The sequence below is a fragment of the Nannospalax galili genome, unplaced genomic scaffold, assembly GCF_000622305.1.
Source record: "Nannospalax galili isolate Female #2095 unplaced genomic scaffold, S.galili_v1.0 scaffold243, whole genome shotgun sequence".
Classification (NCBI taxonomy): domain Eukaryota; kingdom Metazoa; phylum Chordata; class Mammalia; order Rodentia; family Spalacidae; genus Nannospalax; species Nannospalax galili.
In genome coordinates, this window is record NW_008353490.1 from 4,245,265 (window position 1) to 4,270,105 (window position 24,841).

General features: G+C 40.6%; 2 protein-coding genes across 7 annotated transcripts in view; one reads left to right on the plus strand and one right to left on the minus strand.

Annotated features, from left to right (window-relative positions):
* The window catches only part of Fbxo15 (F-box protein 15), a 119,487-nt gene extending 102,979 nt beyond the window's left edge, over positions 1–16,508 (minus strand). For 3 of the 4 annotated variants that reach the window (XR_003846699.1, XR_003846698.1, XM_008850663.3), the window contains exons 1-3: positions 15,935–16,483; positions 8,513–8,623; positions 1,891–1,995 (exon numbers count right to left, since the gene is read on the minus strand). Coding sequence is in view for 2 of the 4 variants with exons in the window: in XM_008850663.3 (XP_008848885.2) it covers positions 1,891–1,995; positions 8,513–8,623; positions 15,935–16,251 (533 nt within the window). In the remaining 2 variants the exon portion in view is untranslated. The other variant, XM_008850662.3, reaches the window with a different exon arrangement.
* A 159-nt stretch (positions 16,509–16,667) lies between these two features.
* The window catches only part of Timm21 (translocase of inner mitochondrial membrane 21), a 9,829-nt gene continuing 1,655 nt past the window's right edge, over positions 16,668–24,841 (plus strand). Inside the window, exons 1-3 of one of the 3 annotated variants that reach the window (XM_008850665.3) lie at positions 16,668–17,215; positions 23,548–23,610; positions 23,708–23,805. In XM_008850665.3, the coding sequence (XP_008848887.1) occupies positions 16,924–17,215; positions 23,548–23,610; positions 23,708–23,805 (453 nt within the window). In that variant the 5' untranslated portion in view covers positions 16,668–16,923. The remainder of the gene's footprint in view (positions 17,216–23,547; positions 23,611–23,707; positions 23,806–24,841) is intronic. The other 2 variants (XM_008850666.3, XM_008850664.3) reach the window with 2 other exon arrangements.

The window sequence follows — 24,841 nt, forward strand, 5'->3', positions numbered from 1 at the left end:
TATTGAGTACAATATTGTATAGCTGTATTGATTCAACTGTAAGCCTAAAAATTTACAGCCAATTTTGAAAGAGATACATCTTAGCTCTGGAAATTGTTATTGAATATGTCAATGCTGTTGTAATGAAATGCTTCTTCTAAGTATGTGGTTATTAAATAATTTTTTTAAAAAAGATAGCCTTGTTGAAAAAAAAACAATGAAGGTCATTAAAAGATAACAGCAACAGTTTTTTTTTTTAATTTTAGTTTTTGATTTATGTGTGTGTGGCATGTGTCTGCAGGTACTCTCAGAAATCAGAAGAAGGCTTCCAGTACCCTAGAGCTGTGGTTAAGGGCAATTATGAGCTACCTAGTGTGGGTGCTGGGAACTTGGGTCCTCTGCAAGAGCAGTACATAACCACTGAGCCATCTCTCCAACCCCAACAGCTAAATTTTTTGAGCACACGTTCTGTTATTTAAGCAATTCATATACATCAACACCAACTTATTTAATCTTCTCAACAAATACATGATGCAGCTACATACAAGAACACACACACACACACACACACACACACACAACTTTTATAAGACACAAAAAAATCATCTACATTCATTCTAGAATTGTTAAGAACATCATAACTATTTTCCTCCTTGATGCATATATACAGACACAGACATAAGCTCTCTCACATATGAAACCTCTTTTTAAATTAAAAGACAAGGGCCACCCTTCCCAACCACAGAACAGAACATGTCCCCTTTGGAGTGTGAGAACAGCTGAGAACAGCCTTGATCCAATCTGAGAAGTCATGAATTTTATACTTAAAAGGCAAACACATAATATCAAAGATCCATTAGATTAGTTATTTCAGAGTCTATTAATATGATCTAAAGAAAACTTTAAAATATGGATTCCAAAGCACTGAATTACAACCTTCATAAATGCAGGCTAGGAATCCAACATTTTAAATTCTCCTAGCTTATTTTGACAGTCTTTCATGGATTAGTATCTGAAAGTCACAGTACCCCAAGGTTTCATGCCTTCCTTGCCTCCAGAGTATCTGATATATCTGTCACTCTCCACCTCTTTTCCTTTTAAACCAAGCCACCACTACAAACATGTATTCCTTATCTTTCTAGGTTTCCTAGCAACGTGTGGTTTCTATTCAGAAATTACATTTGCATGATCTTTTGATACTGAGTAAGAGAAAACCCTAAAGAGCCAATATGTTCAGTTGTGAACATAAAATGATCAATAGATGTTAGGGGATAATTTCTGTCTACACAGGATGAAATTCTGGAGTGCAGGCCAAACTCATAATGACAAAATGAATCAGTGACTTCTCTTTATTCATAGATGATTTGAAAGCCTAGGAGAGGAAGTTTCTCAGTTTCAAGGATAAAGTCTCGATCCACTGGGTCTTGCTCCTCTCCTTCTTCAGTCCTTAAACATCAAGTGTATTAGATAGGCAGATTTGGGAAGAGGAGCTAAGTCAATTTAACATGGTCCCTCCTGCTTCTTTTTCTATGATCAGCTTGACCACTGGCAGAGAAAACAAAGGATCTGGGAACCCAGGGTTGCAAGCACATGGCTCTGTGAATGGATGGGTCTATCAAGCCCTGAGTGAGCCAACCAGGACCCCTCACAGATCAAAGCTTCATTCTACAGCTGCAACAATAGCATGTAAAGAACAGTACACACAAAGAATAGTCCTTACCTTCCATGCATAAACGAAAATGTCTGAAAATATCCTATAACTACATACAGCTTTAGACATATTACTGTCTGAAAAGAGCAATGAAATTAATTCAGTTAAGTTTTTAGAAATGGTTTACAGCTCTTACTAATTTTCATGACTTCTATCAAGCTTTCATCACAGCCTAACAGACAGACATGGTGTACTCTTACTTGTCATTGGCCAATTGATAAAAGCGCCTGCTCACACATCCAGTACATAGCAGACTCACAGCATCCAAGTAGGAAAAAATCTTCAACAAGATTTCTGAGGGCATTCTGAGAGAGAAGGGAAAAAAAATCAGACAAGTGGACCAGTGCTGAATCTACAAGTTATCCAGAATACATCTAGCTGTCTATATCTAAACAGGAGGCAACAAGCACACTCCTGTTTAAGAGGCAAACTGCTCTCACATCTTTAATTATTTTCTCAATTACAATTTTCTAGTTAGTACAGTTCTCGTGGCATGGACCAATAAAGATGAGCACAGGGCATGGAGACCTGACTTTGTAATCAATCAGGCTCATAAACCAAATCAACAGGCAGTACTTCATTGCTTCTCTCAAGAGTGTGTGCTATCCTCTACAAAGATACAGGTAAATAAGGGACAGAGAATACATTATACCAGTAATAAGGGAAATATAGAATCTCTCCTACTCACAGAAATGTTAAGTAGAACTGGAAGCATTAACTTTGTGTCACAGCTAACCTGTATTCACACCGTCTCATTCACCTTCCTGCTAAACTTCCTCACTGTAGGACACTGCTTCCTCCCAGGTTCAAAAAGACATCTGGCCTCATAGTATTTTCCAAAGAGTTTCAAGTGTTTTCTGAAGGGTTTCATTTATATGACTTAGAGATGCTGTGATGTATTCTTAAGAATCCATTTTCACAACTTCAGAATTCTATACACACCACAAGAATCTGAAATTCTATGAGCATTATTAAGTAAGTCAGGAATGGGCCTCCAAGCATGTTTATCAGCATTTGATTGAACAAATCAACATGGAGCTACAGATTGTAACCAAGATTTGGAGCAGGAAGATGCAGGGATAAAGCATTAAAGAAAATACTCTTTGTCCAACATGAAACAACTTATCCATGGTCTCCACCTATCACTTTAATGATTAATTTTATTTATGATGAGAAGTGGGTGATCAAAGTTTCATAAGGAAATAGTCTCAAAGTTCTGAAACTATTATAAAAAGGCCCCCCAGAGAAAATTTGTTATCCCTCACATATTTTATATATGTCACTGTATAAGTCTACCACTGCTTAAGGCTTCTGCAAGACTTTTGCAGAGACTGAACATGCAGTCTTGCCTCACTTAAATCCTCCCCACCTCCCATGAAATCCTTTACATTCAGAATCAGGCTAGTTAGACACCTTCAATTAGACATGGTCTCATTTTTTCAAAGCTGTAAAAAAATATGTTTTTGTCACCATTTGGATTATCCACTATATGCATTTTCATAAACTGTTTTATAAAAAGTTTATATCTCCGGGAAAGGACCTTCTTCCAGGGAATGTGACTCTCTCAGGCCCCAGAATTGCTCCTGGACCTGAGCCCAGGGCCCAGCCTGGGACACAGTGCTGAGGGTCAGCTGGCAGAGATTATTTTTACCTCCTGTCTCCCTTGCTGGTGCCCCCCCCGACACCTGATACCCTGATGTGTAGTCTGACACTGGAGTTGCCCCCTCCTCCCCCTACCTTCATCTCCCACCCTAGGTCATCACCTGTGGACACTGTATTCTGAAATAAAAGCTACCTGTCATGTGAAAAAAAAAGTTTATACCTATTATTTTTTAAATTACTGTTAGAGTTAAGAGTACAGACATTTCAGAAGAGTATAGAGTAACAGAGTAACTGTAAGAATTAAACTGAACAGGGTCTGGAGAGATGGCTGAATGATTTAGAGCACTGGCTGCTCTTGCAGAGGACCCAGGTTCAAATCCCGGCACTCACATGGCAGCTACCAACTATCCATAACTCCAGTTCCAAGGAATCTAACACTCTCTTCTGACCTCTGAGGGCACTCATTTCATGGTACATGACATGACATGGATGTACTTACATATACTCGTACAAATAAAATTTTTAAAAATTATAAAATATTTTTTAAAAAATAATTTAACTGAAAAAAATCAATTCAAATCAGGCAGTAGAAAGGTGTGCTGGATAGCTTCAGTTGTCAACTTGACACACATGGGAAAAGGGAACCTCAACTGAGGCATGGCCTCTATGAGATTGCCCTGTGGCCATATCTGTTCATCAATATCCTTGATTGTCTGGGCAGATGGTCCTGGGTTGTATAAGAAAGCAGGCTGAGCACAAGCCAGGGAAGCAAACCAGCAAACAGCATTCTTCCATGGTCTATGCTTCAGTTCCTACCTCCAGGTTCCTGCTTGAGCTCCTGCCCTGGCTTCCCTCAAAGATGAACTGTGATCAGGACGTGTAAGCCAAATAAACCCTTTCCTCTCCAAGACGGTTTTGGTCAGTATTTTATCACAAAACAGAAGGCAAACTAGAAAAATAGGTTTCCAACTTCCTATCTACCAGATTAATATTAAAAGGTAGAGTCCTTTCTTTCTACTTCTGGCACAAGGAGAAAGCCTCTATTTTCTAGTTGAAATAGCTAAGACTAATTCATTCCTTTTTAATTTAATTTACTCTGAAAATTTCATACATGTTTACAATGTATCTTTATCATATCCACCTCTCACTGTTCAAAGTGCAATAAATAAGTGACTGTGCATACTCAACCATAGATGCGACATCTATATCAACACCCTCAAACACACCAAGGTTCAGGGAACTTCATGGAAGAGAGGGCAGAAAGAATGGAAGAGCCAAAGGATGGAGAGGAGTTGTATGAAATGCTGTCCTCTGGCCATGACATGGCAGTTGCACACATGTACTCACAGGAGCAGTGGTTACCCACACAAGACCTGAATAATGCATTCTTATTTACCATTCAATAAGGTTACTTCCAAGTTGGAACAATCAATGTTTATACCCATACTGGGTTAATTTCTGTTGGAGTCTAATTATTTCCTATCTATAGCTTCACATAATCTTTGGAATGGAGATGATGGAGAAAGAAAAGAAAAGAAGAAATGAGAGAAAGGGCAGAAAAGTTCAGTGTGGCCAGTCTGATGGAGGAAAAGAAAAAGAAAGAGCCCAAAAGAGGGAGTTAGGGAATGGATGTTGGGGGGGTGGGGGATAATGTTCAGCTGGGAGGGAAGGAGAGACATGCAGGGGGCCATGGTGGGGAAGGAAGGAAGCCATGACAGGGAGGGTGGCAGGAAACAAGTGTTATTTAGGGGAGGGGAGGGATAATGGAGACACTTGGACTGAGGAGGAAAGAGAGAGGTCAGATGGGGGAAGAAAGAGGAGAGATGAATGGATCTTGGGGGGCTAGGGAAGCTAGAGGGAAATGTGTTGGCTCAGGAACCCCCTGAGAAATGTGCATACAGTGTCTGAATATTTAGTGCATATGTATAACTAGAGATGTATGGCAAGGAACACAGTGCCAGACAGAAGAGACCTCCCTTACAGTGGTTGGTCAGAGTAGTCCAAGAGATTCCCAAAATAACACAGGCTATTGCCAGAGCTCTTGGTATCTCCAAGAACCAGGAGATAAGACCCTACTGCTGACGACAGGACATACTTCGGACAGAGGACTTAGAGCAGTGGATCAGGAACATCTACCTGAAGTTTAACTCTCACAGCTCTAAAGGATACTATGCAAGCCGCTAAAGGAGAAAATCAATCAATGGTCCAACCCAGCCCTAAAGCCTAATAACCATAACGACTGGCACAGCAAACTACCTCTACTGGTACACTAGTGGTACTGTTATCTGGAGGGGTGGGTAATCAACAGCTCTCTAATTGGACTTAAAGCCCTCTCAATGGGAGTGAACTCCAGATACACATGGCTGGAGAGGTCACAGATCCTAGAGAAAATCCCATCTCTGTCATATCTCTAGTCAAATGAAATTTCTTACCATGTGCTAAATATGAACCCTTATATCTACAGACAAATATACTGTGTATCATTCATCAAAGAAGCTTCTATTTGCAACAGATGGAGGCTACTGCAGAGTTCCACAGCTGGTCACACACAGAGAATATATGTCTGAGAGATACCCAGTCCTAGGTGACATATCTCCAGTTGACCCTCTACACCTAAGACTCACGGAACATAGTGGAACAGGGGGCAGAGAGAAAACCAGTGTATCCCTCAACTCTCACTAGTCAAGCTTCCTTATACAACAGAATGTGATGCACATAGAAGGCTAAAACTGGCTAAGTTTTAAAGAATAAGAGACTGCAGAGCGTGTGCCCCTGGATAGACTCCTATAGGGAACCTCATCCACTCACAGCTCAGGGACCACTGCAGAAGACGGGGCAGATAAAAGCCAGGGTTGGTCCATGAACACAGGGCAACAGAGGCTTTCAGGTCACTGGAAGCTTGCACTTATGAACCTGTGGCAATGGTGGCATCGAGCACAAGACCCATGCCAATTCAATCAGACAAGGGCCCTGAGAGGAGTGAGGGAAATGGGTGGCAGGCCAGCCCTAGTCTGGAAACTGTTGAAGACTGATTACTACCAGGTGAGGGAGAGTAGACCTTATGATCTAGATAGGTGTTCAAATGCTTGACTGGCTAGGACTTAACATGTATGGCGGAATACATGGATTCCAAACGGTGGGGGTGGGGGGAATGCATGGTTGAGGGACAGGGATCTAAATTTGATTAAGAACTATTGTATGAAATGTACAAAAGCTCAATATATATATTTTTAAGTTCAAAGTGTGGAAGAAGGAAATCTTCTTTAACAGTGGGCTTCTCTGAGAAACTTTGAGCTAATTTCTACATGTTCATTTTCAGAACTATGGGGCTTCAACAATGAACAGGTCCTTGTCCCTATTTCACACAGTGGATCCACTCCAATCCTCTTGTATTCATAGTCCCCACTCCTGCTTCCACTCCATTCCTACAAAGAACTCTCACTTCCTATCAAATCACCTGTGCTGTCCAGTCCCCACCTGTGTCCTCAAGACCATTAGCCTTCCATTCAGGCCTTGTTCTTCTTCATCATCACATCAGCCTTTGAACAGTAACCAAACTATCTCATCCTAATACTCATCCCTTGATAAACCCCTACTGCTATCCCAAGCTTTACCCTGCTATTCAATCTTTTCAATCCTTCTGACTGCAGAGCTTTTGGGAGAGAACAAAAGAACCCAAATCTCTACTTGCTGCCTCCAAGTGCATGCCTCTCCAAGTGCATGCCTCCCCCTTTCTGTTTCTTATATTTCAATGGGAAATAAAAAGTACCCAAAAAATTATTTTTAATAAGTAACTGGCTCCTTTCCTTTCACTAGCGTAAAACAATTGTTTGAGGCCACTCCCAGCTTCCCTAGTTCTCTGTTGTCTGGCCCTCTCAGCAGCAGGTAACCAACCACTACTGTTAAGCCTAGCAGCCCCAAACCATGGGAGCCTATCCTTTCTTTTCCTATCACACTGGCCTCCCAGGAGCTCTCCTGCAGCACCTTAGCACTGCCTGCCTCTGCCGCATCTCTGGGTTCTTGCTGTGGTGCACTCATCTCCAGGCTCTTTAATCTCAATTTTCAGGTTTCATTTTCAATGTTACCTCCTCAAGGAAGACTTTTCTTACCATCCAACTTCATTATTTTACAGTATGAAACCCATTTGTTTTCTTGACAGCATGTACCCCAATTTGCAATTATTTATTTTTTTAAAACCTAGCTCTTCCACTAGGCCATCAGCTTCAAGAAAAAAATACCAAAGAGCTCACTGTGTCTCTTAACACCAAGCACAGCATCTAACACAGAGTAGGTCCTCAAATATGAGATTAGTGTATGACTGATTCTATTTCCAGAGTAAAGGGTTTTAAACTTAAATCAATGCCCTTAATTAAGTATCTCTTGACTTTTCTGTGTAAAAACATGCTATGGACAGTTACCTGAATGACTGACATATTAAATGTTTACAACTTTAAAGTAAGCAACTTATGTTTCAATCACAATTTTGCCACACACAATTTTGTAGTACACAGGCTCTACTGGCTTTGTTTCCTCAGCATAAAATGTCTCTCCATGATAATACCAAGTTTTCAGGGCTCTACCATAATGCTTAGCATGGAGACGGTGCCCCATAAATGTTATTGACAGGCATCTCAGCATCAGTTCACATGATTTTTTAAAAAAGATTCTATGGATTTTGGTGCCAAGGGTCACAGTACAGAGCTCTGTTCTGTCCCGAGGTTCACCTTCCATTTCTTTCAAGGTGCCCTTGAACAAAATGATATTCCTCTCCTTACAGTGAGAGAAGACAATTTTAGGACTGAGTTGGAAAAAGGGCCTCCCAGAAGAATCTTCCAAGAAGTACCTTACTAACCCTCTCCATTTTAAGATCTCCCACACCTCCAGAAGAAACATTTGATTTTCTTTAGACTTTCCATGGATCTTCATCTACTGAGAAGTGAGAAATTCAGAAGAACAATTTAATAAAAGGAAAATTCAATGTACTTGTCACTTTTAGAAGCTTAGTTTCATAAAACTAGTCTAATAAGTATAATGGTGACAGGCTCATGACTCATATCAAGCTCTCCATGTTGTACATTCTTCCTACACAATCCTATTCTTAGAAATCTCAAAATAGCAACTTGGCATATGCAGCACTGTAATTTTCTCTAAAAGCCCCAAGCATACAGCCCCTCCGCCAACCCCCACCCCAAAGAGTAGCAAGCTACTTCTGCTACTCACCTGTCCAGGAACACAAAACAGATAGAGGAGGTTCTCCCATTGTGCTGGCCATGTCTGGTATATTGCCTCAGAGCAGATGAACCTCCAGTAAGTTTAACACCAGTATTCTTTCTGAAAGTAAAAGTAGCAAATTCAAATTACATAATTACCAAATGAGGTGAATTACCTAGTCCCCTTTACAAAATTCTAAAGGTTCCATTAACTTCAAAGAATACTCACTCTGAAACTTCATCTCTGAAAGAAAGCAAGGGATGGAGGGAAAGGGGAAAGAAGGAGAAGAACAAATGGAAAAGGAAGGAGGGGGATGTAAACCATGTTTGTGGTGGACAAATAAACCTGAAGCCTAGACTTTAGAGTTTAATACATGTTCTTATTAAAAGCTGTCAGCCCGTCAATGGGATGCTCCAAAATATACTCAGAGGAAACAAACAAAAAAAAAAACAATGATAAACATGTTCTAGTTTCATTCTGTTGCTGTGATAAAACATTCTGACCAAAAGCAGCTTAGGGGAGCAAAGGGTTTATTTCAGCTTACAGGTTACAGTCCATCGTTGAGGGAGGATGGGGCAGGAACTCAAGTGGAGCCTAAAGCAGAAAACAGAGGAATTCTACTTGCTGACTCCTTCACAGGCTCATGCTTAGCTAGCTCTTTTAGACAGAGCAGGACCAATACCCAGGAAATGGTGATGCCCACAGTGGGTTGGGACTTCCTCCATCAATTAACAATCAAGACAATCACCCACAAACATGCTCACAGGCCAATATGATTTGGGCAGTCAATCCCTTCTCAGATGATTCTAGGCTGTATGAAGTTGACAGTTAAAAGTAACTATGAAAAATGTACTGACTGGTCAGTTTTGGTTCTCTAACAGAAACCCAAAAACAACAGTATCAGTAGATTTTTAAGAACCTCCTGTCTGTGAGCTAGATCTGTATCAACAACAACCTACAACTTTGCTGATCTTTGAAGGAAAAGGACTAGTTTCAATGATAGCTTTGACTGTGTTAGACACAGAAGTATCTACATTCATACATTTTAACATCTTATATTCAACAAATTATATTTTAATTGTTATATTTCTGTTTTATTGGTGCATAAAATAATGCATCTTATAGTTTTTTAAATACGAATACTTATATTTACTCCAAGTTCCTAAAACAAGTTTTTATTAGGATCAGTCCACAAAACCAGGGAGGTTCAACATCAGATTAGAGATCTGAAACACCCAGGAAGATACAGTCTACAGTCCCCATTTTTAGGAGGCATCCCTCAAGAGCACACTTAGTGGATATACTATTTATCTTAGAAGGGTCTAGAAGCTGCTTCTTTAAGCAATGTACAACACACACATATCAGTTACTGACCCGCCTAGAACCTTGCATGCTATTTAAAATGTTACAAAAATCCAGAGTACACATTATCCACTGGCTCACTCCGCCAACACTTCTACTTTGTTCACCACTCTCAGTTTGGGGACCAGGCTAACTCCCAAGATATACTGGGACTAACACTCAAAAGGGATATACTTAAGAGCTTCAAGGGAGGGCTGAAGTATAAAGTATGAAATCCACACAGAATTATCCATAAAGGTGACAACCTTCAACTCCAGGAACATCCTGCTATTGGAAGGCATAAGCAAGAAAGGGCCCTAGCCCAAGGCCTCAGCCTACTAGACAGCAATGTAGCCTGCAACCTTCTGCCAAGAGAGTACACCACAATGCAAGCACCCAAATCTTCCAGGAGCTCCCATGTGCCTCACTCAGCACCGTTCCCCGAGCTTCTGAGCAGCAGAATGAGCTTCTCTTCCCTGGATAGGGCTCCTCTTTAGAAACAAGCAGAGTGGCTGGTACATGGTCAGCTCTCCATAAATATCAGCTATCATCTGCACCCTGGCAGATCAGAATGAGAGGCTGAATAAGGTGAACTTTTCCAGAGCCTGGCGGGTAACAAATATACCATGGAACAAACACTAGCAGTACACCCCTCTGTGCTCCAGCTTCAGCAGGGACCGTGTGTGCCTTTTGTCCCATCTGACTCTTCAACCAATGTCTTGGAGTTAGGCCAGACCAGTGGCTCTCAGTCTATGCTCTGGAGTGCAGGGGAAGGAGAGAGGGCAAGAAGAAATGTCTATTTTAAAGCTTGAGACTGTCACTTCACACCCTCTAACCAGAATTCTAACTAAATCCTATACTTTTGTACTTACACTGAAATTTTTTGTTTAAACAAAGATTTCCAAAGCAGAAATGCTTCATATCCATTGGCCTGGCCCTCAACAGTAATTAAGAGTAAAGAATAATTTGCAAATTATATTAGTTTCCTAGGACTATCCTTATATTGAACCACAAACTAAAGGGTTTACAACATAAATATACTGTCATATGCAGAAGTCGAAATTCAAGGTGAGGACAGGGTTCCTCTGCAGACTCCAGAGAAGAATCCATCCTGTAGTGACCACTGGCAATCCTTGGAACCCATAGATTCCTTAGATTGTGGCACCTAACCCTGATCTCTGCTTTCATTTCACACAGCCATTTTCCCTCTGTGCTGTGTCTACTAGTGTCTCTTCTAGTAAGGATGTAATTCAAATTGGATTTAGGCCCACCCTAATCCAGTATGAAGTCCTCTTAACCAACTATGTCTCCACTGACTCTATGTCCAAATAAAGTCATATCCTGAGGTTCTGGGTGAATATGAATATGGGGGGGCACTAGTTAACACAATAAAAATTTTGTAAAGAATATATTCCAAAATATTTAAGATGATTTCTAACTACTCTTCTAGTCTATATTGACTTATATTATACCAATGATGTGTGAAGGCTTAATCCAAGAAATCTAAGAGTTCATGCATACGTTAAGCAATGAATGTGAAGTGAGTAAGGTCTCTAATACATACAACTGTTTTCAACATAAATAAATACTGTTGTGGTTAATCAAACATGAATTTACCTAAAAAGCATTATAGAACTGCTAACAGTATTTTGCTACAGCATATTTTCTCAATCAAAAGATGCTTAGAGATGGTTCAGTGGCTAAGAACACTGGCTGCTCATGCAGAGGACCCAGGTTTGGTTTCCAGCACACAGCAGCTAACAACTTTTTTTTTTAACTCCAGTTCCAGAGGATCTGACACCTTCTTCTGGCCTTCATGAGCTTTGCATGCATGGGTACATTTGCATACATTCAGGCAAAACACTCATACATATAAAAAAAATAAATTTTAAAAGATGCTAGAGGGCTGAAGATATGGCTCAGAGTTTATGAGTGTATACCGCTCTTCCAGGGGAGCAGAATTTGGTACCCAGCATCTACATCGGGTGACTTACTTATAACTTTAGTTCAAGGGTAATCCAAGACCTCTGGCATTCACAGGTACCAGCACACATGTGCACATACCTACACTCAGACATATATACATAATTTAAAAATAATCTTTGCTAAAAGATTTATTAGACCTATCCAAGAGAGCAAAGGCAATTAATATGTTGCATACATTTTAATCTGGCAAACTGGTAAAGACAAACATGCTAAGGACACCTGCTTGCCATGTTACAGAGAAGCTGACACTCTCCTTCACTGTTAAAGAGGACAAATAAAATGGTGGGTGCCTTACAGAAAGCCAAATCTGGTAGCATGAACCAAGATCCTGAAAAAGTATATATACTTTTTAAGGCAGGAATTCCATTTCTAGAAATAAACCTTAAGTCAAGAAAATGTGCCCTGAGAGTATACTCAAGAATGTCCACCTCAAAGTTGTTTGCACAGGGGAGAGGGAGGAGTAGAAACAGCATAGGAATGGGTTAAGCTGTACTGTGTCTGTAGAGTTAACACTCAGTCACTAGAAATGTAATTTCTACACTGGTGAGTGTCTCAAATGCGAACAGGTCTGTACTGTCTTCCAGGTTATCTGAATGGCTTGCTACTCACCTCCTTAGGCACCTATTCAAATAATACTACCTCACTGAAATATTCTTGGATGACATCTCAAATTCTAATCTGGTTCCTAAGCACATATCCTTTATGCAGTCTCTATTTGTTTTTCCTTAGCAAATGTCACTATCAAACACTAAACATTCTACTCAACTGTTTTCTTTATTATCACTAAGTGAGTTTTATTCAGTACTATCCTTCAGTACCCACAATATACCTGGCATTCAGGCAGTATTCAACAAGTATCTTCTAAATTAATAATATGATAATTGAAGAAGCAGGCCATAATTTACTATTAAACTTATTTTTGTATTCCTCTAAAAGAAAAAGGAAGCATGTGGACACAAAGAAAATGTTAAGAAGAAAAGATAAGGCACTGGTAGTTAGGATATCTGAGTCATAGGATTGCAAGGCTTACTGGTGTAGTTTTAAGCAGACACACCTCAGTGTATTTTCTTAATATCTTATCTATGTTGTCTTAGTTTGCTTCTCTAATGTTGTGATTAAAACACTGACCAAAACCAACTTGGGAAGGAAAGGGTTCATTTGGCTTACAGCTCACAGGCCATCATTAAGTTAAGTTAAGGCAGGAACCTGGAGTACAGATCATGGAGGTATGCTGCTTACTGGCTTGCTCCTCTGGCCCATGTTCAGCCTGCTTTTGTATACAACACAGGACCACCTGCCCAGGCGTGGCACTACCTACAGTGCGCTGGGCTCTACCACATCACTCAACACAGAGATAGTGACAGGCCAGTCCAAAGAAGGTAATTCCCCAGCTGAGGTTCCCTCTAACCAGGTGTGTCAAGTTGACCACTGAAGCTATCTAGCACATATGTCTTATGAAAATTTCTATCAAATATATTTAATATTTCCTCCCAAAGTATTTGTGCTAATTTTTACACAACAGAAAAAGAACCTCTGGATCTTCAGTCCACTGATAGCACAGTGTCAGAAGTCAGCTTTCAAGGAACAAACACTAGTTCAATCCAAGCAGTTCTCAACCAAGGTGGTTAACTCACTGCCCAGAGGTTATTAAAGCTGAAAAAAAATCTTGAACAGTCACCTGTTTTGTAATGATACATGTAAGAACTGTAGATAAAACAATTGTGGAATCCTCAAAATAGTTTCAAGTAATGATTAGGCAAGTAAGTTCTTTTCAGGCACTAGTTGTTTAAAAGAGAAACAGGTACCAAAGGATTTTTTTCCTAATCCAATACCTAACAGATATGCCTGTATTTGACTAGAACAAGTAATAGAGTTTATTTATCCAGATGTCATCTACAAATACATCTAAAGACTTACTCTGTACAGGGAAATGAATTAAATTCTTTAAAATTTATTGCATCCTATTTTAATTGGAAAATGAATATTTTATTATGAACATGTGTTTAACTTTTAAAACATGGCAAAGCTGTTTTGTTGGGTTGTTTTTCCACATTTAAAGGATATCTCTCATTTTATAGAACAGACAACTAAAGCGCCAACTAGACAAAAAGCTCTTATGGCCCCAGGCCAGAGGTGGGGAGCCCCCAGGATCCTCATCTTCTACCCTTTCGGGGCCCTTTTTATCATAGCTTAAAGATATTTATCCATTTAATTTCTGCACCACTGAAAAGCACATCTCCCTTTCTTCCTAAAACAAACTTCACACTGTATAAATGGGCTTCCCGGTTAACCAATGAGTGGAGGCACATGCATGTCTGCATGTAGCTCTGTGTCAAATCCACTAACACTTAGTTTAGATAACGTTTTCAAGTACACACAAAAAAAGATCTAGACAGAAAGTCAAAGTTACCAGTCAATATATCTGTACATTCCTGCCTCATAGCTTTAAATACATTCAAAGTTTTTATAAAAATAATTTTAAAGCATATTTGTTAATGCATAGTAAATCAAATCAGACTAGGTCTAAATTAGTCCAACTTAACATGCATTCTGCTGTATTTCTTAGTTTGTGATGATTGTACATGTTAACATTTTGTGTTTGAAAAGGGGACCATTGCTTCCTAATCAACACAATCAACAAAATTTCCCACAATGAGGCATTAAAATAATCACTTTTCTTAAACCACAGTCAATCATTCTATTCTTAGAAGCTGACTTTCCTTTACCAATAAGACTCTACACAAGCTTGATTCACTGGTTGAAAAGCAGGTTCCCACCAAACATGTCAGGAACTTTAATTAATCAATCAGGTACTTCATTCAACTCACAAAGAAATAAAAAAAGAGACTCTTATGAAACTCATTGTCTCCCTACAGAGTAATATATAAAGACTAATTTTAGTAATAGAGGTAAATTGATTTAAAGTTCAAGTTTCCAACTTAAAAACTTGTCTTTTCTTTTTGGCAAATACTGTCACCAATTTGTCACGTCTTTGTCTAGCATTATGGCTACTCAGTCAAGAACTACTGCAATGACACTAAAGAACAGAGCTGTCTCTGAAACCAGGATATGTGGGGGTAATTGTGACCTAGAAATAGGACACAGGATCCTGGAGATGGGGAGCAATTGAAGTAATAGGAACAGGGTTTTTTTGTTGTTGTTGTTTTTTTTGTTTTTACGTCTCTACAAAAACACTTGGCTCATTAGAAAGCAAAATGCATGTGACTTTTATAAGCCAATGAGCATTAGAAGCAAAATAAAAATTCTCAGGAATGTAAACTTTTGGCATTATGCCTCTGCATAACAATGTAACTGGGTGATAGGTACAGGGCTGGAAACAGCTTAGGATAAAAGAGGGTTAGTAAGGTACTTCTTGGAATATTCTTCTGGGAGGCCCTTTTTCCAACTTAGTCCTAAAATTGTCTTCTCTCACTGTAAGGAGAGGAACATCCTTCTGTTCAAGGGTACCTTGAGAGAAATGGAAGGTGAGGGACAGAACAGAAATCCTGCAGACCCTTACACATCACATGTAGGAAGACTGCCAACTAAAAGAGAGTTGTGTACCAAGGTGTGATTGTCTAGAAAGCAACTTGGCCTGGCTCAGAGAGGTGTACCAAATGTTGGCCAGGAGAACAAGCCTCCAGACCAACCTGATGGCCACAGGAACCTGTTTAGAGAAGTGTGCCAGAAGAAAAATGTCTTAGTTTTGATGAATGCATTCAACTTCTAAAAGGTCATTAAAAAGATAAACGGTGATTTCCACTCTAAAATCGCTAAGATACAAGACAGTAGCACGAGTAACTTTGGCCCTGTGCAAGCTGGTGGTCTGCACCTGTCTTCACACGTGCCCAGTGACAGGAAGCCTTTATGAGCCTTCCCATGGGGCCTAACAATTAATGGATGGAATGTCAGAGTATTGCTTTGGTAAGTAGCTACTTGTGTCCTAGTCTGGGGTACCCTATGTTTCAAGACTGGAGGAATTTCCTTCTGACAGTCTTCCAATCTTTCTCGCTTTAAAGACGCTGGAGTCACAAGCTAGGGTGGGACCAAAGAAAATACTCCAGAAAGAACGAGGGCGACCCACCCGCGAGCCCTGGTCGTCACCTGAACCCGGAGCGCCCTACGGCCGCCCCTGAGCTGCCCCAGGTCGTGCTGCCGCCAGAGAAGGACCCGCGGAGCGCGTGGAGGCCAAAACTTCTTTGCCTCAGCATCCTACAGCGTCCGGTCGCCATGGGGACCCAGCGGTACCGCGTAGCAGCGTGACAGATTGGAAAAGAAGCACGAAGCCTCGAGCGTGCGCAATGGCGCGACCGGGCTCGCGCATGCGTAGACCGGGCTTTGCCGCTGAAACCTCCACCTTCACGCTGTGAACGTGGTCTTGCTGACTTCTGGGGCCGACTTCTTTCCCAAGCCCTGGTCATTCTGACTTGGGTGCACAATTGAACGATTCTCTAGCGGTCTGGTTAATCTCCAATAGTTAGTTCTGTTCTTGAGAAGAAACGGAAATGCTGATATTAAATCATTTTCCATAATTATGGCAAACCCTCAAGGTCCTCCCAATTGACACAGTCCTCTCTAGAAAGGTCATGAGAACACGCAGTTTGCAACTAATCTGATTTTGCAAGTTTTTTGTTCTCAGAGGTTGAAGAACCACACCCACCACGAACAGCCCCGCCTCACGTCGCCAGAATAGCAGGTAGCGCATGCACAGGGATCCACGTAGAGGCGTCTGGGAACGTAAACAGCTGGCGCATTTTGGTCCCTTGGCATTGTGGGATTTGTAGTCTATTACGCTTTCCTTTCTATGGTGATGCAGTAAAGAGTGAAGTCCTAAAACTGCGATTCCCAGGATGCCTAGGATTTCCCAGGCTGTTTTGCGAAAACATGGCGGGGAAGTTGTGAATGTCAGCAGGAAGGTAACCTGGCATTTTAATTCAAGTAAAAAAAAAAAAAACAGAAAGAAGGTGTGCCTGACTTGATATCCGCCTAAGACGCTGTGTAATGTGACTGTGGATTTCATATCGTGTCTACCCTGGGTGTGTGTTTATTACGAAGCTTTGATAGTTGTCCTGAAGTTGCAGTTTTCTGTGAACATGATTTGTACTTTTCTACGATCTGTACAATATGCGGAGAAGCTGCATGGGTTCTCCGGAAAGAGGTTGTTGTTGCCACACTTTGTGCTCACTAAAGCTTGCTTAAAGACTCAGCCTTTGAAATGGGGCCTGCAAGAGCAGAAAAAAATGGTGCAGCCTAGATATGTAGTCAGGCTTACCCAGAAAACCATCTGGACTCAAGGACCCCAGAGAGCAAAGGAGGACAGCAGCAAGCAAGTATCCATTCGCAGAAGTCAAAAAGAGGAAACTGCTGTTTCAACGTCTCAGAAAGGTAAAAAGTATATAATACTTGAGTAAAGACCAGTCCTGCCACCAACCTGACCAAAGCTGCCAAATGAAAAGTTCGCATCTAAAAATTGGGGGTGGGGGGGTCATAGTAATTAGAAGAACTGTTCCTGTGTTTACAGTGTTCAAAACTTTAAAATCATATATGAAAACTGATCTTGAATTTAGTATAACTTTGTTAAACTATGCCTAGGGAAAGCTCAACTTGTAAGGTGTGCAATGAATAATAATTGTGTAGATAATTTGGAAGAGATATTACTAAGTCGTAATCAATAGTGCTACATAGTTAAATAAACACTTCTGTTGAGTTACTCTTTTTATTCCCAGATTTAAACCTGTAGACCACAAAATTAAAGACATTCAAAACAGTCCTTACCCTAAAACATGGTTAAGTGTAGTAATAAAACCTTTGTGACTGGCAGGCTGAAATGTAATTTTTTCAAAGAAAATCAAAGATGTTTTTCACAGGTATTGTAACAATTCTTTGTTTACTTCTTCATTATACAAGTAATTTGTATAAAAAAGCTAAAGAGCGCAATTCAAACATCTATCATACATAAACATAGATAGATAAAACATAACAAAGATAACAATTGTTAATATTTCATTTGTATTATTTCAAAAACATGCATATACTTTCTAGTTTTTAACCCCAAAAATTGTTTTGTAGTAAGATTAATGTGTCAAAATATACTCAAGTTTTTAGTCATAATAGCAGTTCCGTACCAAAGAACCGCCCATATGCAGAAGAGAAAGGTGAAGTATCATATAGCATGTGTGTCAGGTCATCTGTCTCTGGCTCCAGGGTTCCATACACTGCAGGCTGGGCCTGTTGCAGAGCTCTTCCTTGATCTGGACCCCACCCAAAGATGACAGCCTTCCTTGTTACTCAATGAGTGAATGGAAGCAATATCCCTAAGAGTGGCACATGCTCTCTCTGGGACCCAAAGAGGCCTATCACTCATTGTAACAGGAAGTATAAAATACAGTAATTTGTTGCTTGAAATACAGCATGCCTTAGTGTTTCCCTGCAAGTCTCACTGATGTGGTTTGTGTCTAAGTCTTTGTCCACCCATCTGCCTCACACATTTTTAACAAGCTTTCCTACACACCTGCCACCTCTTGTCCCCTCTATAAGTAGATAGATGTGGTATCCTGCTAAATATTCAGAACACCATTATTCAAGTAATACTCCAGTGGTGTAAATGTTCTGCATCTGTGTTGTCCCCTATAGACACTGGCTACATGTGACTGCTTATCACCTAAAATGTGACTAATACAGCAAGGAACTGAATTTATTTCATTTGAATTTATAATGAAATGACTACAAATAGCTATTACCGTATGGAACAGCCCAGATCCAAATGTGCCAGATGTGGGGGAATCAGCAAATCCTGAGCAAAACCACAGATATATACTGCCTGCATGTTACTACAGACTACTGTTCCTGTTGATACAGAAAGAAAAGATACCTTTCAGATCCATGGCCAAGGCCAGAAATCTGTATTAATATGCTCCCATAAAGTTCCAGTATCTCACATTGCATCTGTACTGGGAGTACCAGGTAGTTGAGTGTATAGTATTCCACTATGTAGAGATCCATAGCCTCCATCTGGTTTCTGAAAGAGAAAACTGATGAATCTCATGAGAATGATAGATGCCACCACCACTGTATTTTTTAAGAATCATACTGTCTCTGCTATTCCCCGTTAGATGTAATACTGCTTTTGAATTACTATCTTTGTCAGTGAGGACAATTTTAGACACCTCCATTCAACTTTTATTACTATGATAACTCTTACTGCCTCTAAAGAACTAAACTAATCATTGCCAATTACTGAGTGTGTCTGTTCTGGTTATGCGTTTTGAAGTCAGGCACTTGACTTACCAGAAAATTCTATGGATCCCAATGTGAACCTTTTCCAAGTAACTCTTTGTTGCATGGCCCTGTATGCTAACAGATGAGAGTATCATTGTCAATACAGACTGTACTCAGGTTTATAGCTATAGTTCCCTTTGATAAAGATCAGGGGATTCTATACACTTGCTCTTAAACCCCAGAAGCCATTCCTTCAAAAAACTGGCTTCCAAGTCTGAAAACTTGTTCAAGACCAGTGAGGCAGAGATCATGACTGTAATTACAGCAGTGAATTTCATTCTCCTAATCATCCACAATTCATTTCTCATGGTTATATCATTAAGCACTTTCTTTGTCAGCTGCTCATGAGTCTTGTCCTTGAGGACACCACATTCTAGAATAATCTCTGCTACAGATTAGATACCTCTAGTTGCCACTCCAGCCTTGCCATTTGTGACAGTTGCAGTAGCCTGGTGTGTATTTCATGATTATTTCATCCCCAACTGTGAGCAAATCTTGCTCTATCAGGTTATGACTGATTATGTTATCTCTATGGTGTCCTTATCACTTTGCTTAACAGAGACCTCCAGCCTGTCCTACAGAACAAGGCAGCTAGTGGATTTGGGGCTTTCTATCATATGTCCGTTTCAGCATGCCCATTGTCAGTCTAACAAGCCTTTCTTTGATTGTTTGTCAGACTCTGCTAATTTTCACTATAATTAATATGGACCATCAGTGTCTCCAAGTTTCCAAGAAGAGGCCTAGCCATGATCAGTTAAATTGTTCATCACATGGGCTGGAGAGCTGGCTCAGTGGTTAAGAGCACTGGCTGCTCTTACAGAAGACCTGGGTCCAATTCCCAGCATCCACATGGTGGGTAACAATGGTCCTTAACTCCAGTTCCAGGGTGTCCAACACCCTCTTCTGACCTCTGTGAGCACTGCATGATGTGGGTGCACTTACATACACACATGCAAGCAATACATTCATACATTAAAATAAAAATAAATATTTTAAAAATTGCTTAGCACAAGAGCATGCCCCTGTGCTCTTCCAGCTCCTTCAGTATGTGGCCATTTCCACCCATTTCACACCCACTGTGTTGTATCTTGGCCAGGAGGGGAGGTGGCAGGGCTTCCTCAGGGGAGCATGTGTCTTGGTAGGCAGAACCCTCCATCTAGCTAGTCTTAAAGGAGAATATACTAGCCTTTAACTGAAGGGAATAAAACACTACTTCAGGCCTAGAGGGCTCACGAGAGTCTGAAGAGTCTAGACTTTGGTTTTTTTTAATGTGTATGAGTGTTTTGCCTGCACAGATGTAAGTGCACCCATGTCATGCAATGCCCACAGAGGCCAGAAGAGGGCTTCGGATCCCTGGAACTAGAGTTAATGGTCAGTTGTTAGCCACCATGTTGATGGTGGGAACTGAACCCCAGTCCTCTGCAAGAGCAGCCAGGACTCTTAACTGCTGAACCATTGCTCCAGCCCCAGATTCCAGACTTTTTAGAGCATTGACCCCAACAGCCTTATACCAGGCTTCAGATTCCGCCCCCCCCTTTTTTTTTTTCAAATCAGGGCCTGGCCCTGGCAGAAGAGACCTAATGCACTTGAAGTACTGACCGCTACTGTTCTTCTGTCCTGGTCCTGTCATTATTTTCTGCCTCTGGTTGCAACACCAGAGTCTCTCACTGGGATGCCAGAGAGGCTCCTGCCTTTCCCAGTGTGTCTCCTCACCTAAGTCCTTAAAATTACCTGTTCCTTTTAAAGTTCCTTGAAATAATTCCAACCAGTGCATTCTCCTCTTCCATGCCAGATTATCATCATGGATGAGGGCTGCTGCATTTGCACACTGGGGTCTATCAGTGCTTCATCTGCCAACAGAGACAGAGTCTTCTTCTTTACAAGTGAGGGCCAGTTGTCCAGCTTGAAAACTAATTCAGTGTTGCCTCATGGGACAATGCCCAGTAGCATTCATTATAAGTGTTCCCAGGCAAGCAGGCACAATACAATTTGTATGATGAGGCGTGTGAGCAGTGCTCTCTGATTACATGTTGAGAAATGAAGGAAACAGGATTGCGCAGAAGGCAGAGCTGATGTACATGTGCAGGAGGGGCCTCAGCCAGTCCCTAGGAGATCTAAATGTGGGTGGGCACAGGGCCCAGAGGAACTCAGCTGCAGACTGCAGATGCCAGTGTTTCCTGTTTCAGGAATGGAGCACTCAACAACACAGCATAGCACCCACAACAGGAGAGGCAGAGGACTGCAGGAGCACAAGGCATGAGTGTTTCCTATGAAAATATTAGGTCAGAAAGATCAGAAGAGTGAGGACAGCCACAGTTCAGTACTTACAGGTGTGTGTAATATTAACAACTTTACACATTAGATAACATCAGTAGTGAGGGTTAGCAGGAACAATTGGGAGTCTGGGGAACAAATATGGCTATGTGTTAGTCTGGTTACTGTGCTGTCAACAGGGCTTGGTGCACAGTTAGAGTCTACTGATGTACCTCATGACATGGACAGTGGAGTAGGTGTTGTCACTGCAGGCCACTCAGCTTCTTAGCCTGGCAAGATTGGATTTGTGGGGACAGTTATTGTTTAGATCGGTGACCATGAATTACACAGATTTTAGCAGATATAATCTTGATATTATTTGAATAACATTTTTTCTTTTTTAAGGGGTGTGTATGTGTGTGTGTGTGTGTGTGTGTGTGTGTGTGTGTGTGTGTGTGTAGCTGTCTCTAGAGGCCAGAAGAGGGCAGTAGATCACAGTTTTGAGCTTCCTGACATGGGTGCTGGAAACTGAATCCTGGTCTTCTGCAAGAACAGCAAGCAAAGCATTCTTAACCACCGAACTATCTCTCCAGCACCTGAATCACATTTTTAAAAATATTTTTTATTTATTATTTTTATTTTATGTGTATGAGTATATTGCCTGCATGTATGCAAGTTCACCCATGTCATGTAGTACCTGTGGAGGTCAGAAGAGGGCATGAGATTCCCTGGAAGTGGAGTTACAGATGGTTGTTAGCTGCCCTGTTGATGCTGGAAATCAAACCCAGGTCCTCTGCAAGAGCATTCAGTGCTCTTAACTGCTGAGCCATCTCTCTAGCCCCCTGAATCATGGTTTAAGTTAGGAAGCTGTACTGAAAACCTAGAATATGTTGTGGTAAAGTTACTTTTAAATAAGTAGTTTTATAAAAGTAATAGGTTGTCATACAGATTTTTTTAAGTGGAGAAAATAATAACACCCATTAAAATTTTGATTTCCTGGAAAAATAAATTGTTACAGTTTAAATTTAAGAAGTCTGGGTTCCTAATGTGGTGAATAGATTAACCTATAAGTATGATACCAGAAAGGTAAGATATTTCTCAATATCCGTGAAAAAGTACAGTTGGGCTAAAATGTAGAAAATAAGAGACTGCAGAGTGTGTGTCCCTGGATAGGACTCCTATGTTAAACCTCATGCACGCAGGGCCAAAGACCATGGCAGAAGTGGGGGCAGAAAGATTGTAAGAGCCAGGTGTAGTGAATGAGTACAGGGAAACAAGAGTTTTCCAGGCTTCTGGGAACTTACTCATATAAACTTACAGCAATAAGTGACAACATAGGCCTTAACTTATGATAGAATACATGAAATCCTGTGGGGGTGCAGATATGGGAGGGAGTCTAATTATGATTAAGTGTATTGTAAAAATAACAAAAATTCAATAAAAATATGTATTTAAAAAAGTAGTTGTGATATTGCATATACATGCATATGTGTATGTAATATGTATACATATATATTCTCCCATAACTTGATTGAATTTCCTTAGCTCCCAGAATTTCTCCTTAATCTATATGTACATCTTTTATTAGTTTGGAAAAACTAAGGACAGTCTTCATAGACTCTTCATTTTGTAAGTTCATTTGTTTCATAAATCTTCCTGACCAATTATATTCTAATTCCGAGTTTGGTTCTCATATTTTATGTACCAATCAGTGACGGCCCAGAGGATGCATTTAGGAAGACTACTGTTAAGAGTTGATGCCATTTTGATCCCTTGTCCTTTGACTGAGTCTACACTCATTCTGGGCAGGATAGACCTGTGTCCATGTTGCCTCACCAGTTCTTACTTTGAGGACTGATACAGGTTTTTCTACTGTTAGAAAGGAAGCAGTAGTACAATTATAACATTAAATGCAAGAAATACAGAGATTGCTAGGTGCTATATACAGTCATGCCAGCCTGAACACACCCACTCTCTTCTTATCTTAGGTAAACAATGCTGGGTCTGTTTAGCATTGAGATGAGAAATTCTGCTGCAGCTCTGGTGCACAGGGACATTTGCAGTCAGCTGCTGAGAATGCTTTATTACCCTGACTGCACCAGTCACCTGCTAGGAATGGCTGAAGCCTCAAAGGGTCAGGTTACAGTGAACACACTTGTAACCTATTGACATTTTTCTCTTTGCAGTGAAAGAAGCTGGAAGAGATTTCACCTACTTAATAGTAGTGCTCTTCGGAATCAGCGTTACAGGTTGCAAAACCCTGCAAGTACAACACCCCTGAATATCTTTTTGACGTACCTTTTGTCGTGTTGCTTTGCTTCATCATCTTTTTTCTTTGATTTTCAGGTGGTTTGTTATACACAATTTTCAAAGAACTTTTTTCTTCATCCAGTCCTAATATTATATATGGGAAAGCCTTAGAAAAATGCAGAACACATCCTGAGGTTAGTTCTTGCTGAGGAGGACTGTTGGGGAAGTGGGCCCAGCTCAAGCAGCACATCTGAAGCCAGTGATGTAATACAACGATGTGCTGGTTAGGTTGTTTTCATGTCACTAGGTCTTTGTTCTGTACTGACTCCCTTTGATCACGACATTCAAAAGTCACTGGATGTTTTGCTCTTGATGTACAAGTGAGTCATGTTGCCAGTTGTTTGTAGGTATTAAATGCCTTGGAGTCAGGATACACCTCTCAGTAGATGATCATCTCTAGCATCCTACTTCTTGTGTCCTCATTTCTCTTCATAACACTCTAGGCAATCTGGGAACCATGGTGGGGGGGAGGCCAGGAAAGTAATTGGGTATTGAAAATTAGCAGGGACTCCAGGATTGGTAATTCAAATATCTGACAAGAAAAGCTCTGTAGTGTATAGTGGAAACCTAGCCTGTGATAGCATCAGTGTTAATCACATGCTCAGCCTCTCAGACATTTTCAGATTGAGCAAAACAACCCCACAGGATGCAGGCAGAGAGTGAGGCATTTACTACCTAGCGAAGCTCTCTGCTAAGTCACTAGGCTTTAACAGTCCATCATGTCAGTACTCCTGAGGGCCCACACTGCTGGCCATATGCCTGCCTGAAAGTCAATGGATGGCCTGATCTTCTGGTACCAATATGCTTACTCTGTCAAAGCCTTTAGACAGTTCCCTCTTTTCAGCTCCATAAATCTTAAATATCTGTCATCTTACATTTTTCTCCTTTTCCTATATGCGTGCATAATGAAGATGCTTGGCAAAGAGACAGAATAAAATATTTTCAGTTTGATGTTCATGTTTTTTAGGGAGATTCCACAGTATTTGCTTTTTTAAATTCAACACAAGCTATGTCAACACTTTTCTATGTCAAGTGAATTATTAGTGGGGTCTAATATTAAAAAGTATGAGGTCTAAATGACATTTTAAAATCACTCAACACAGCAAAGGAAAAAAAAGCCAAGTAAAGATGACAAAGTTAGAATAAACCAGGTAAAAACTATTTAATATT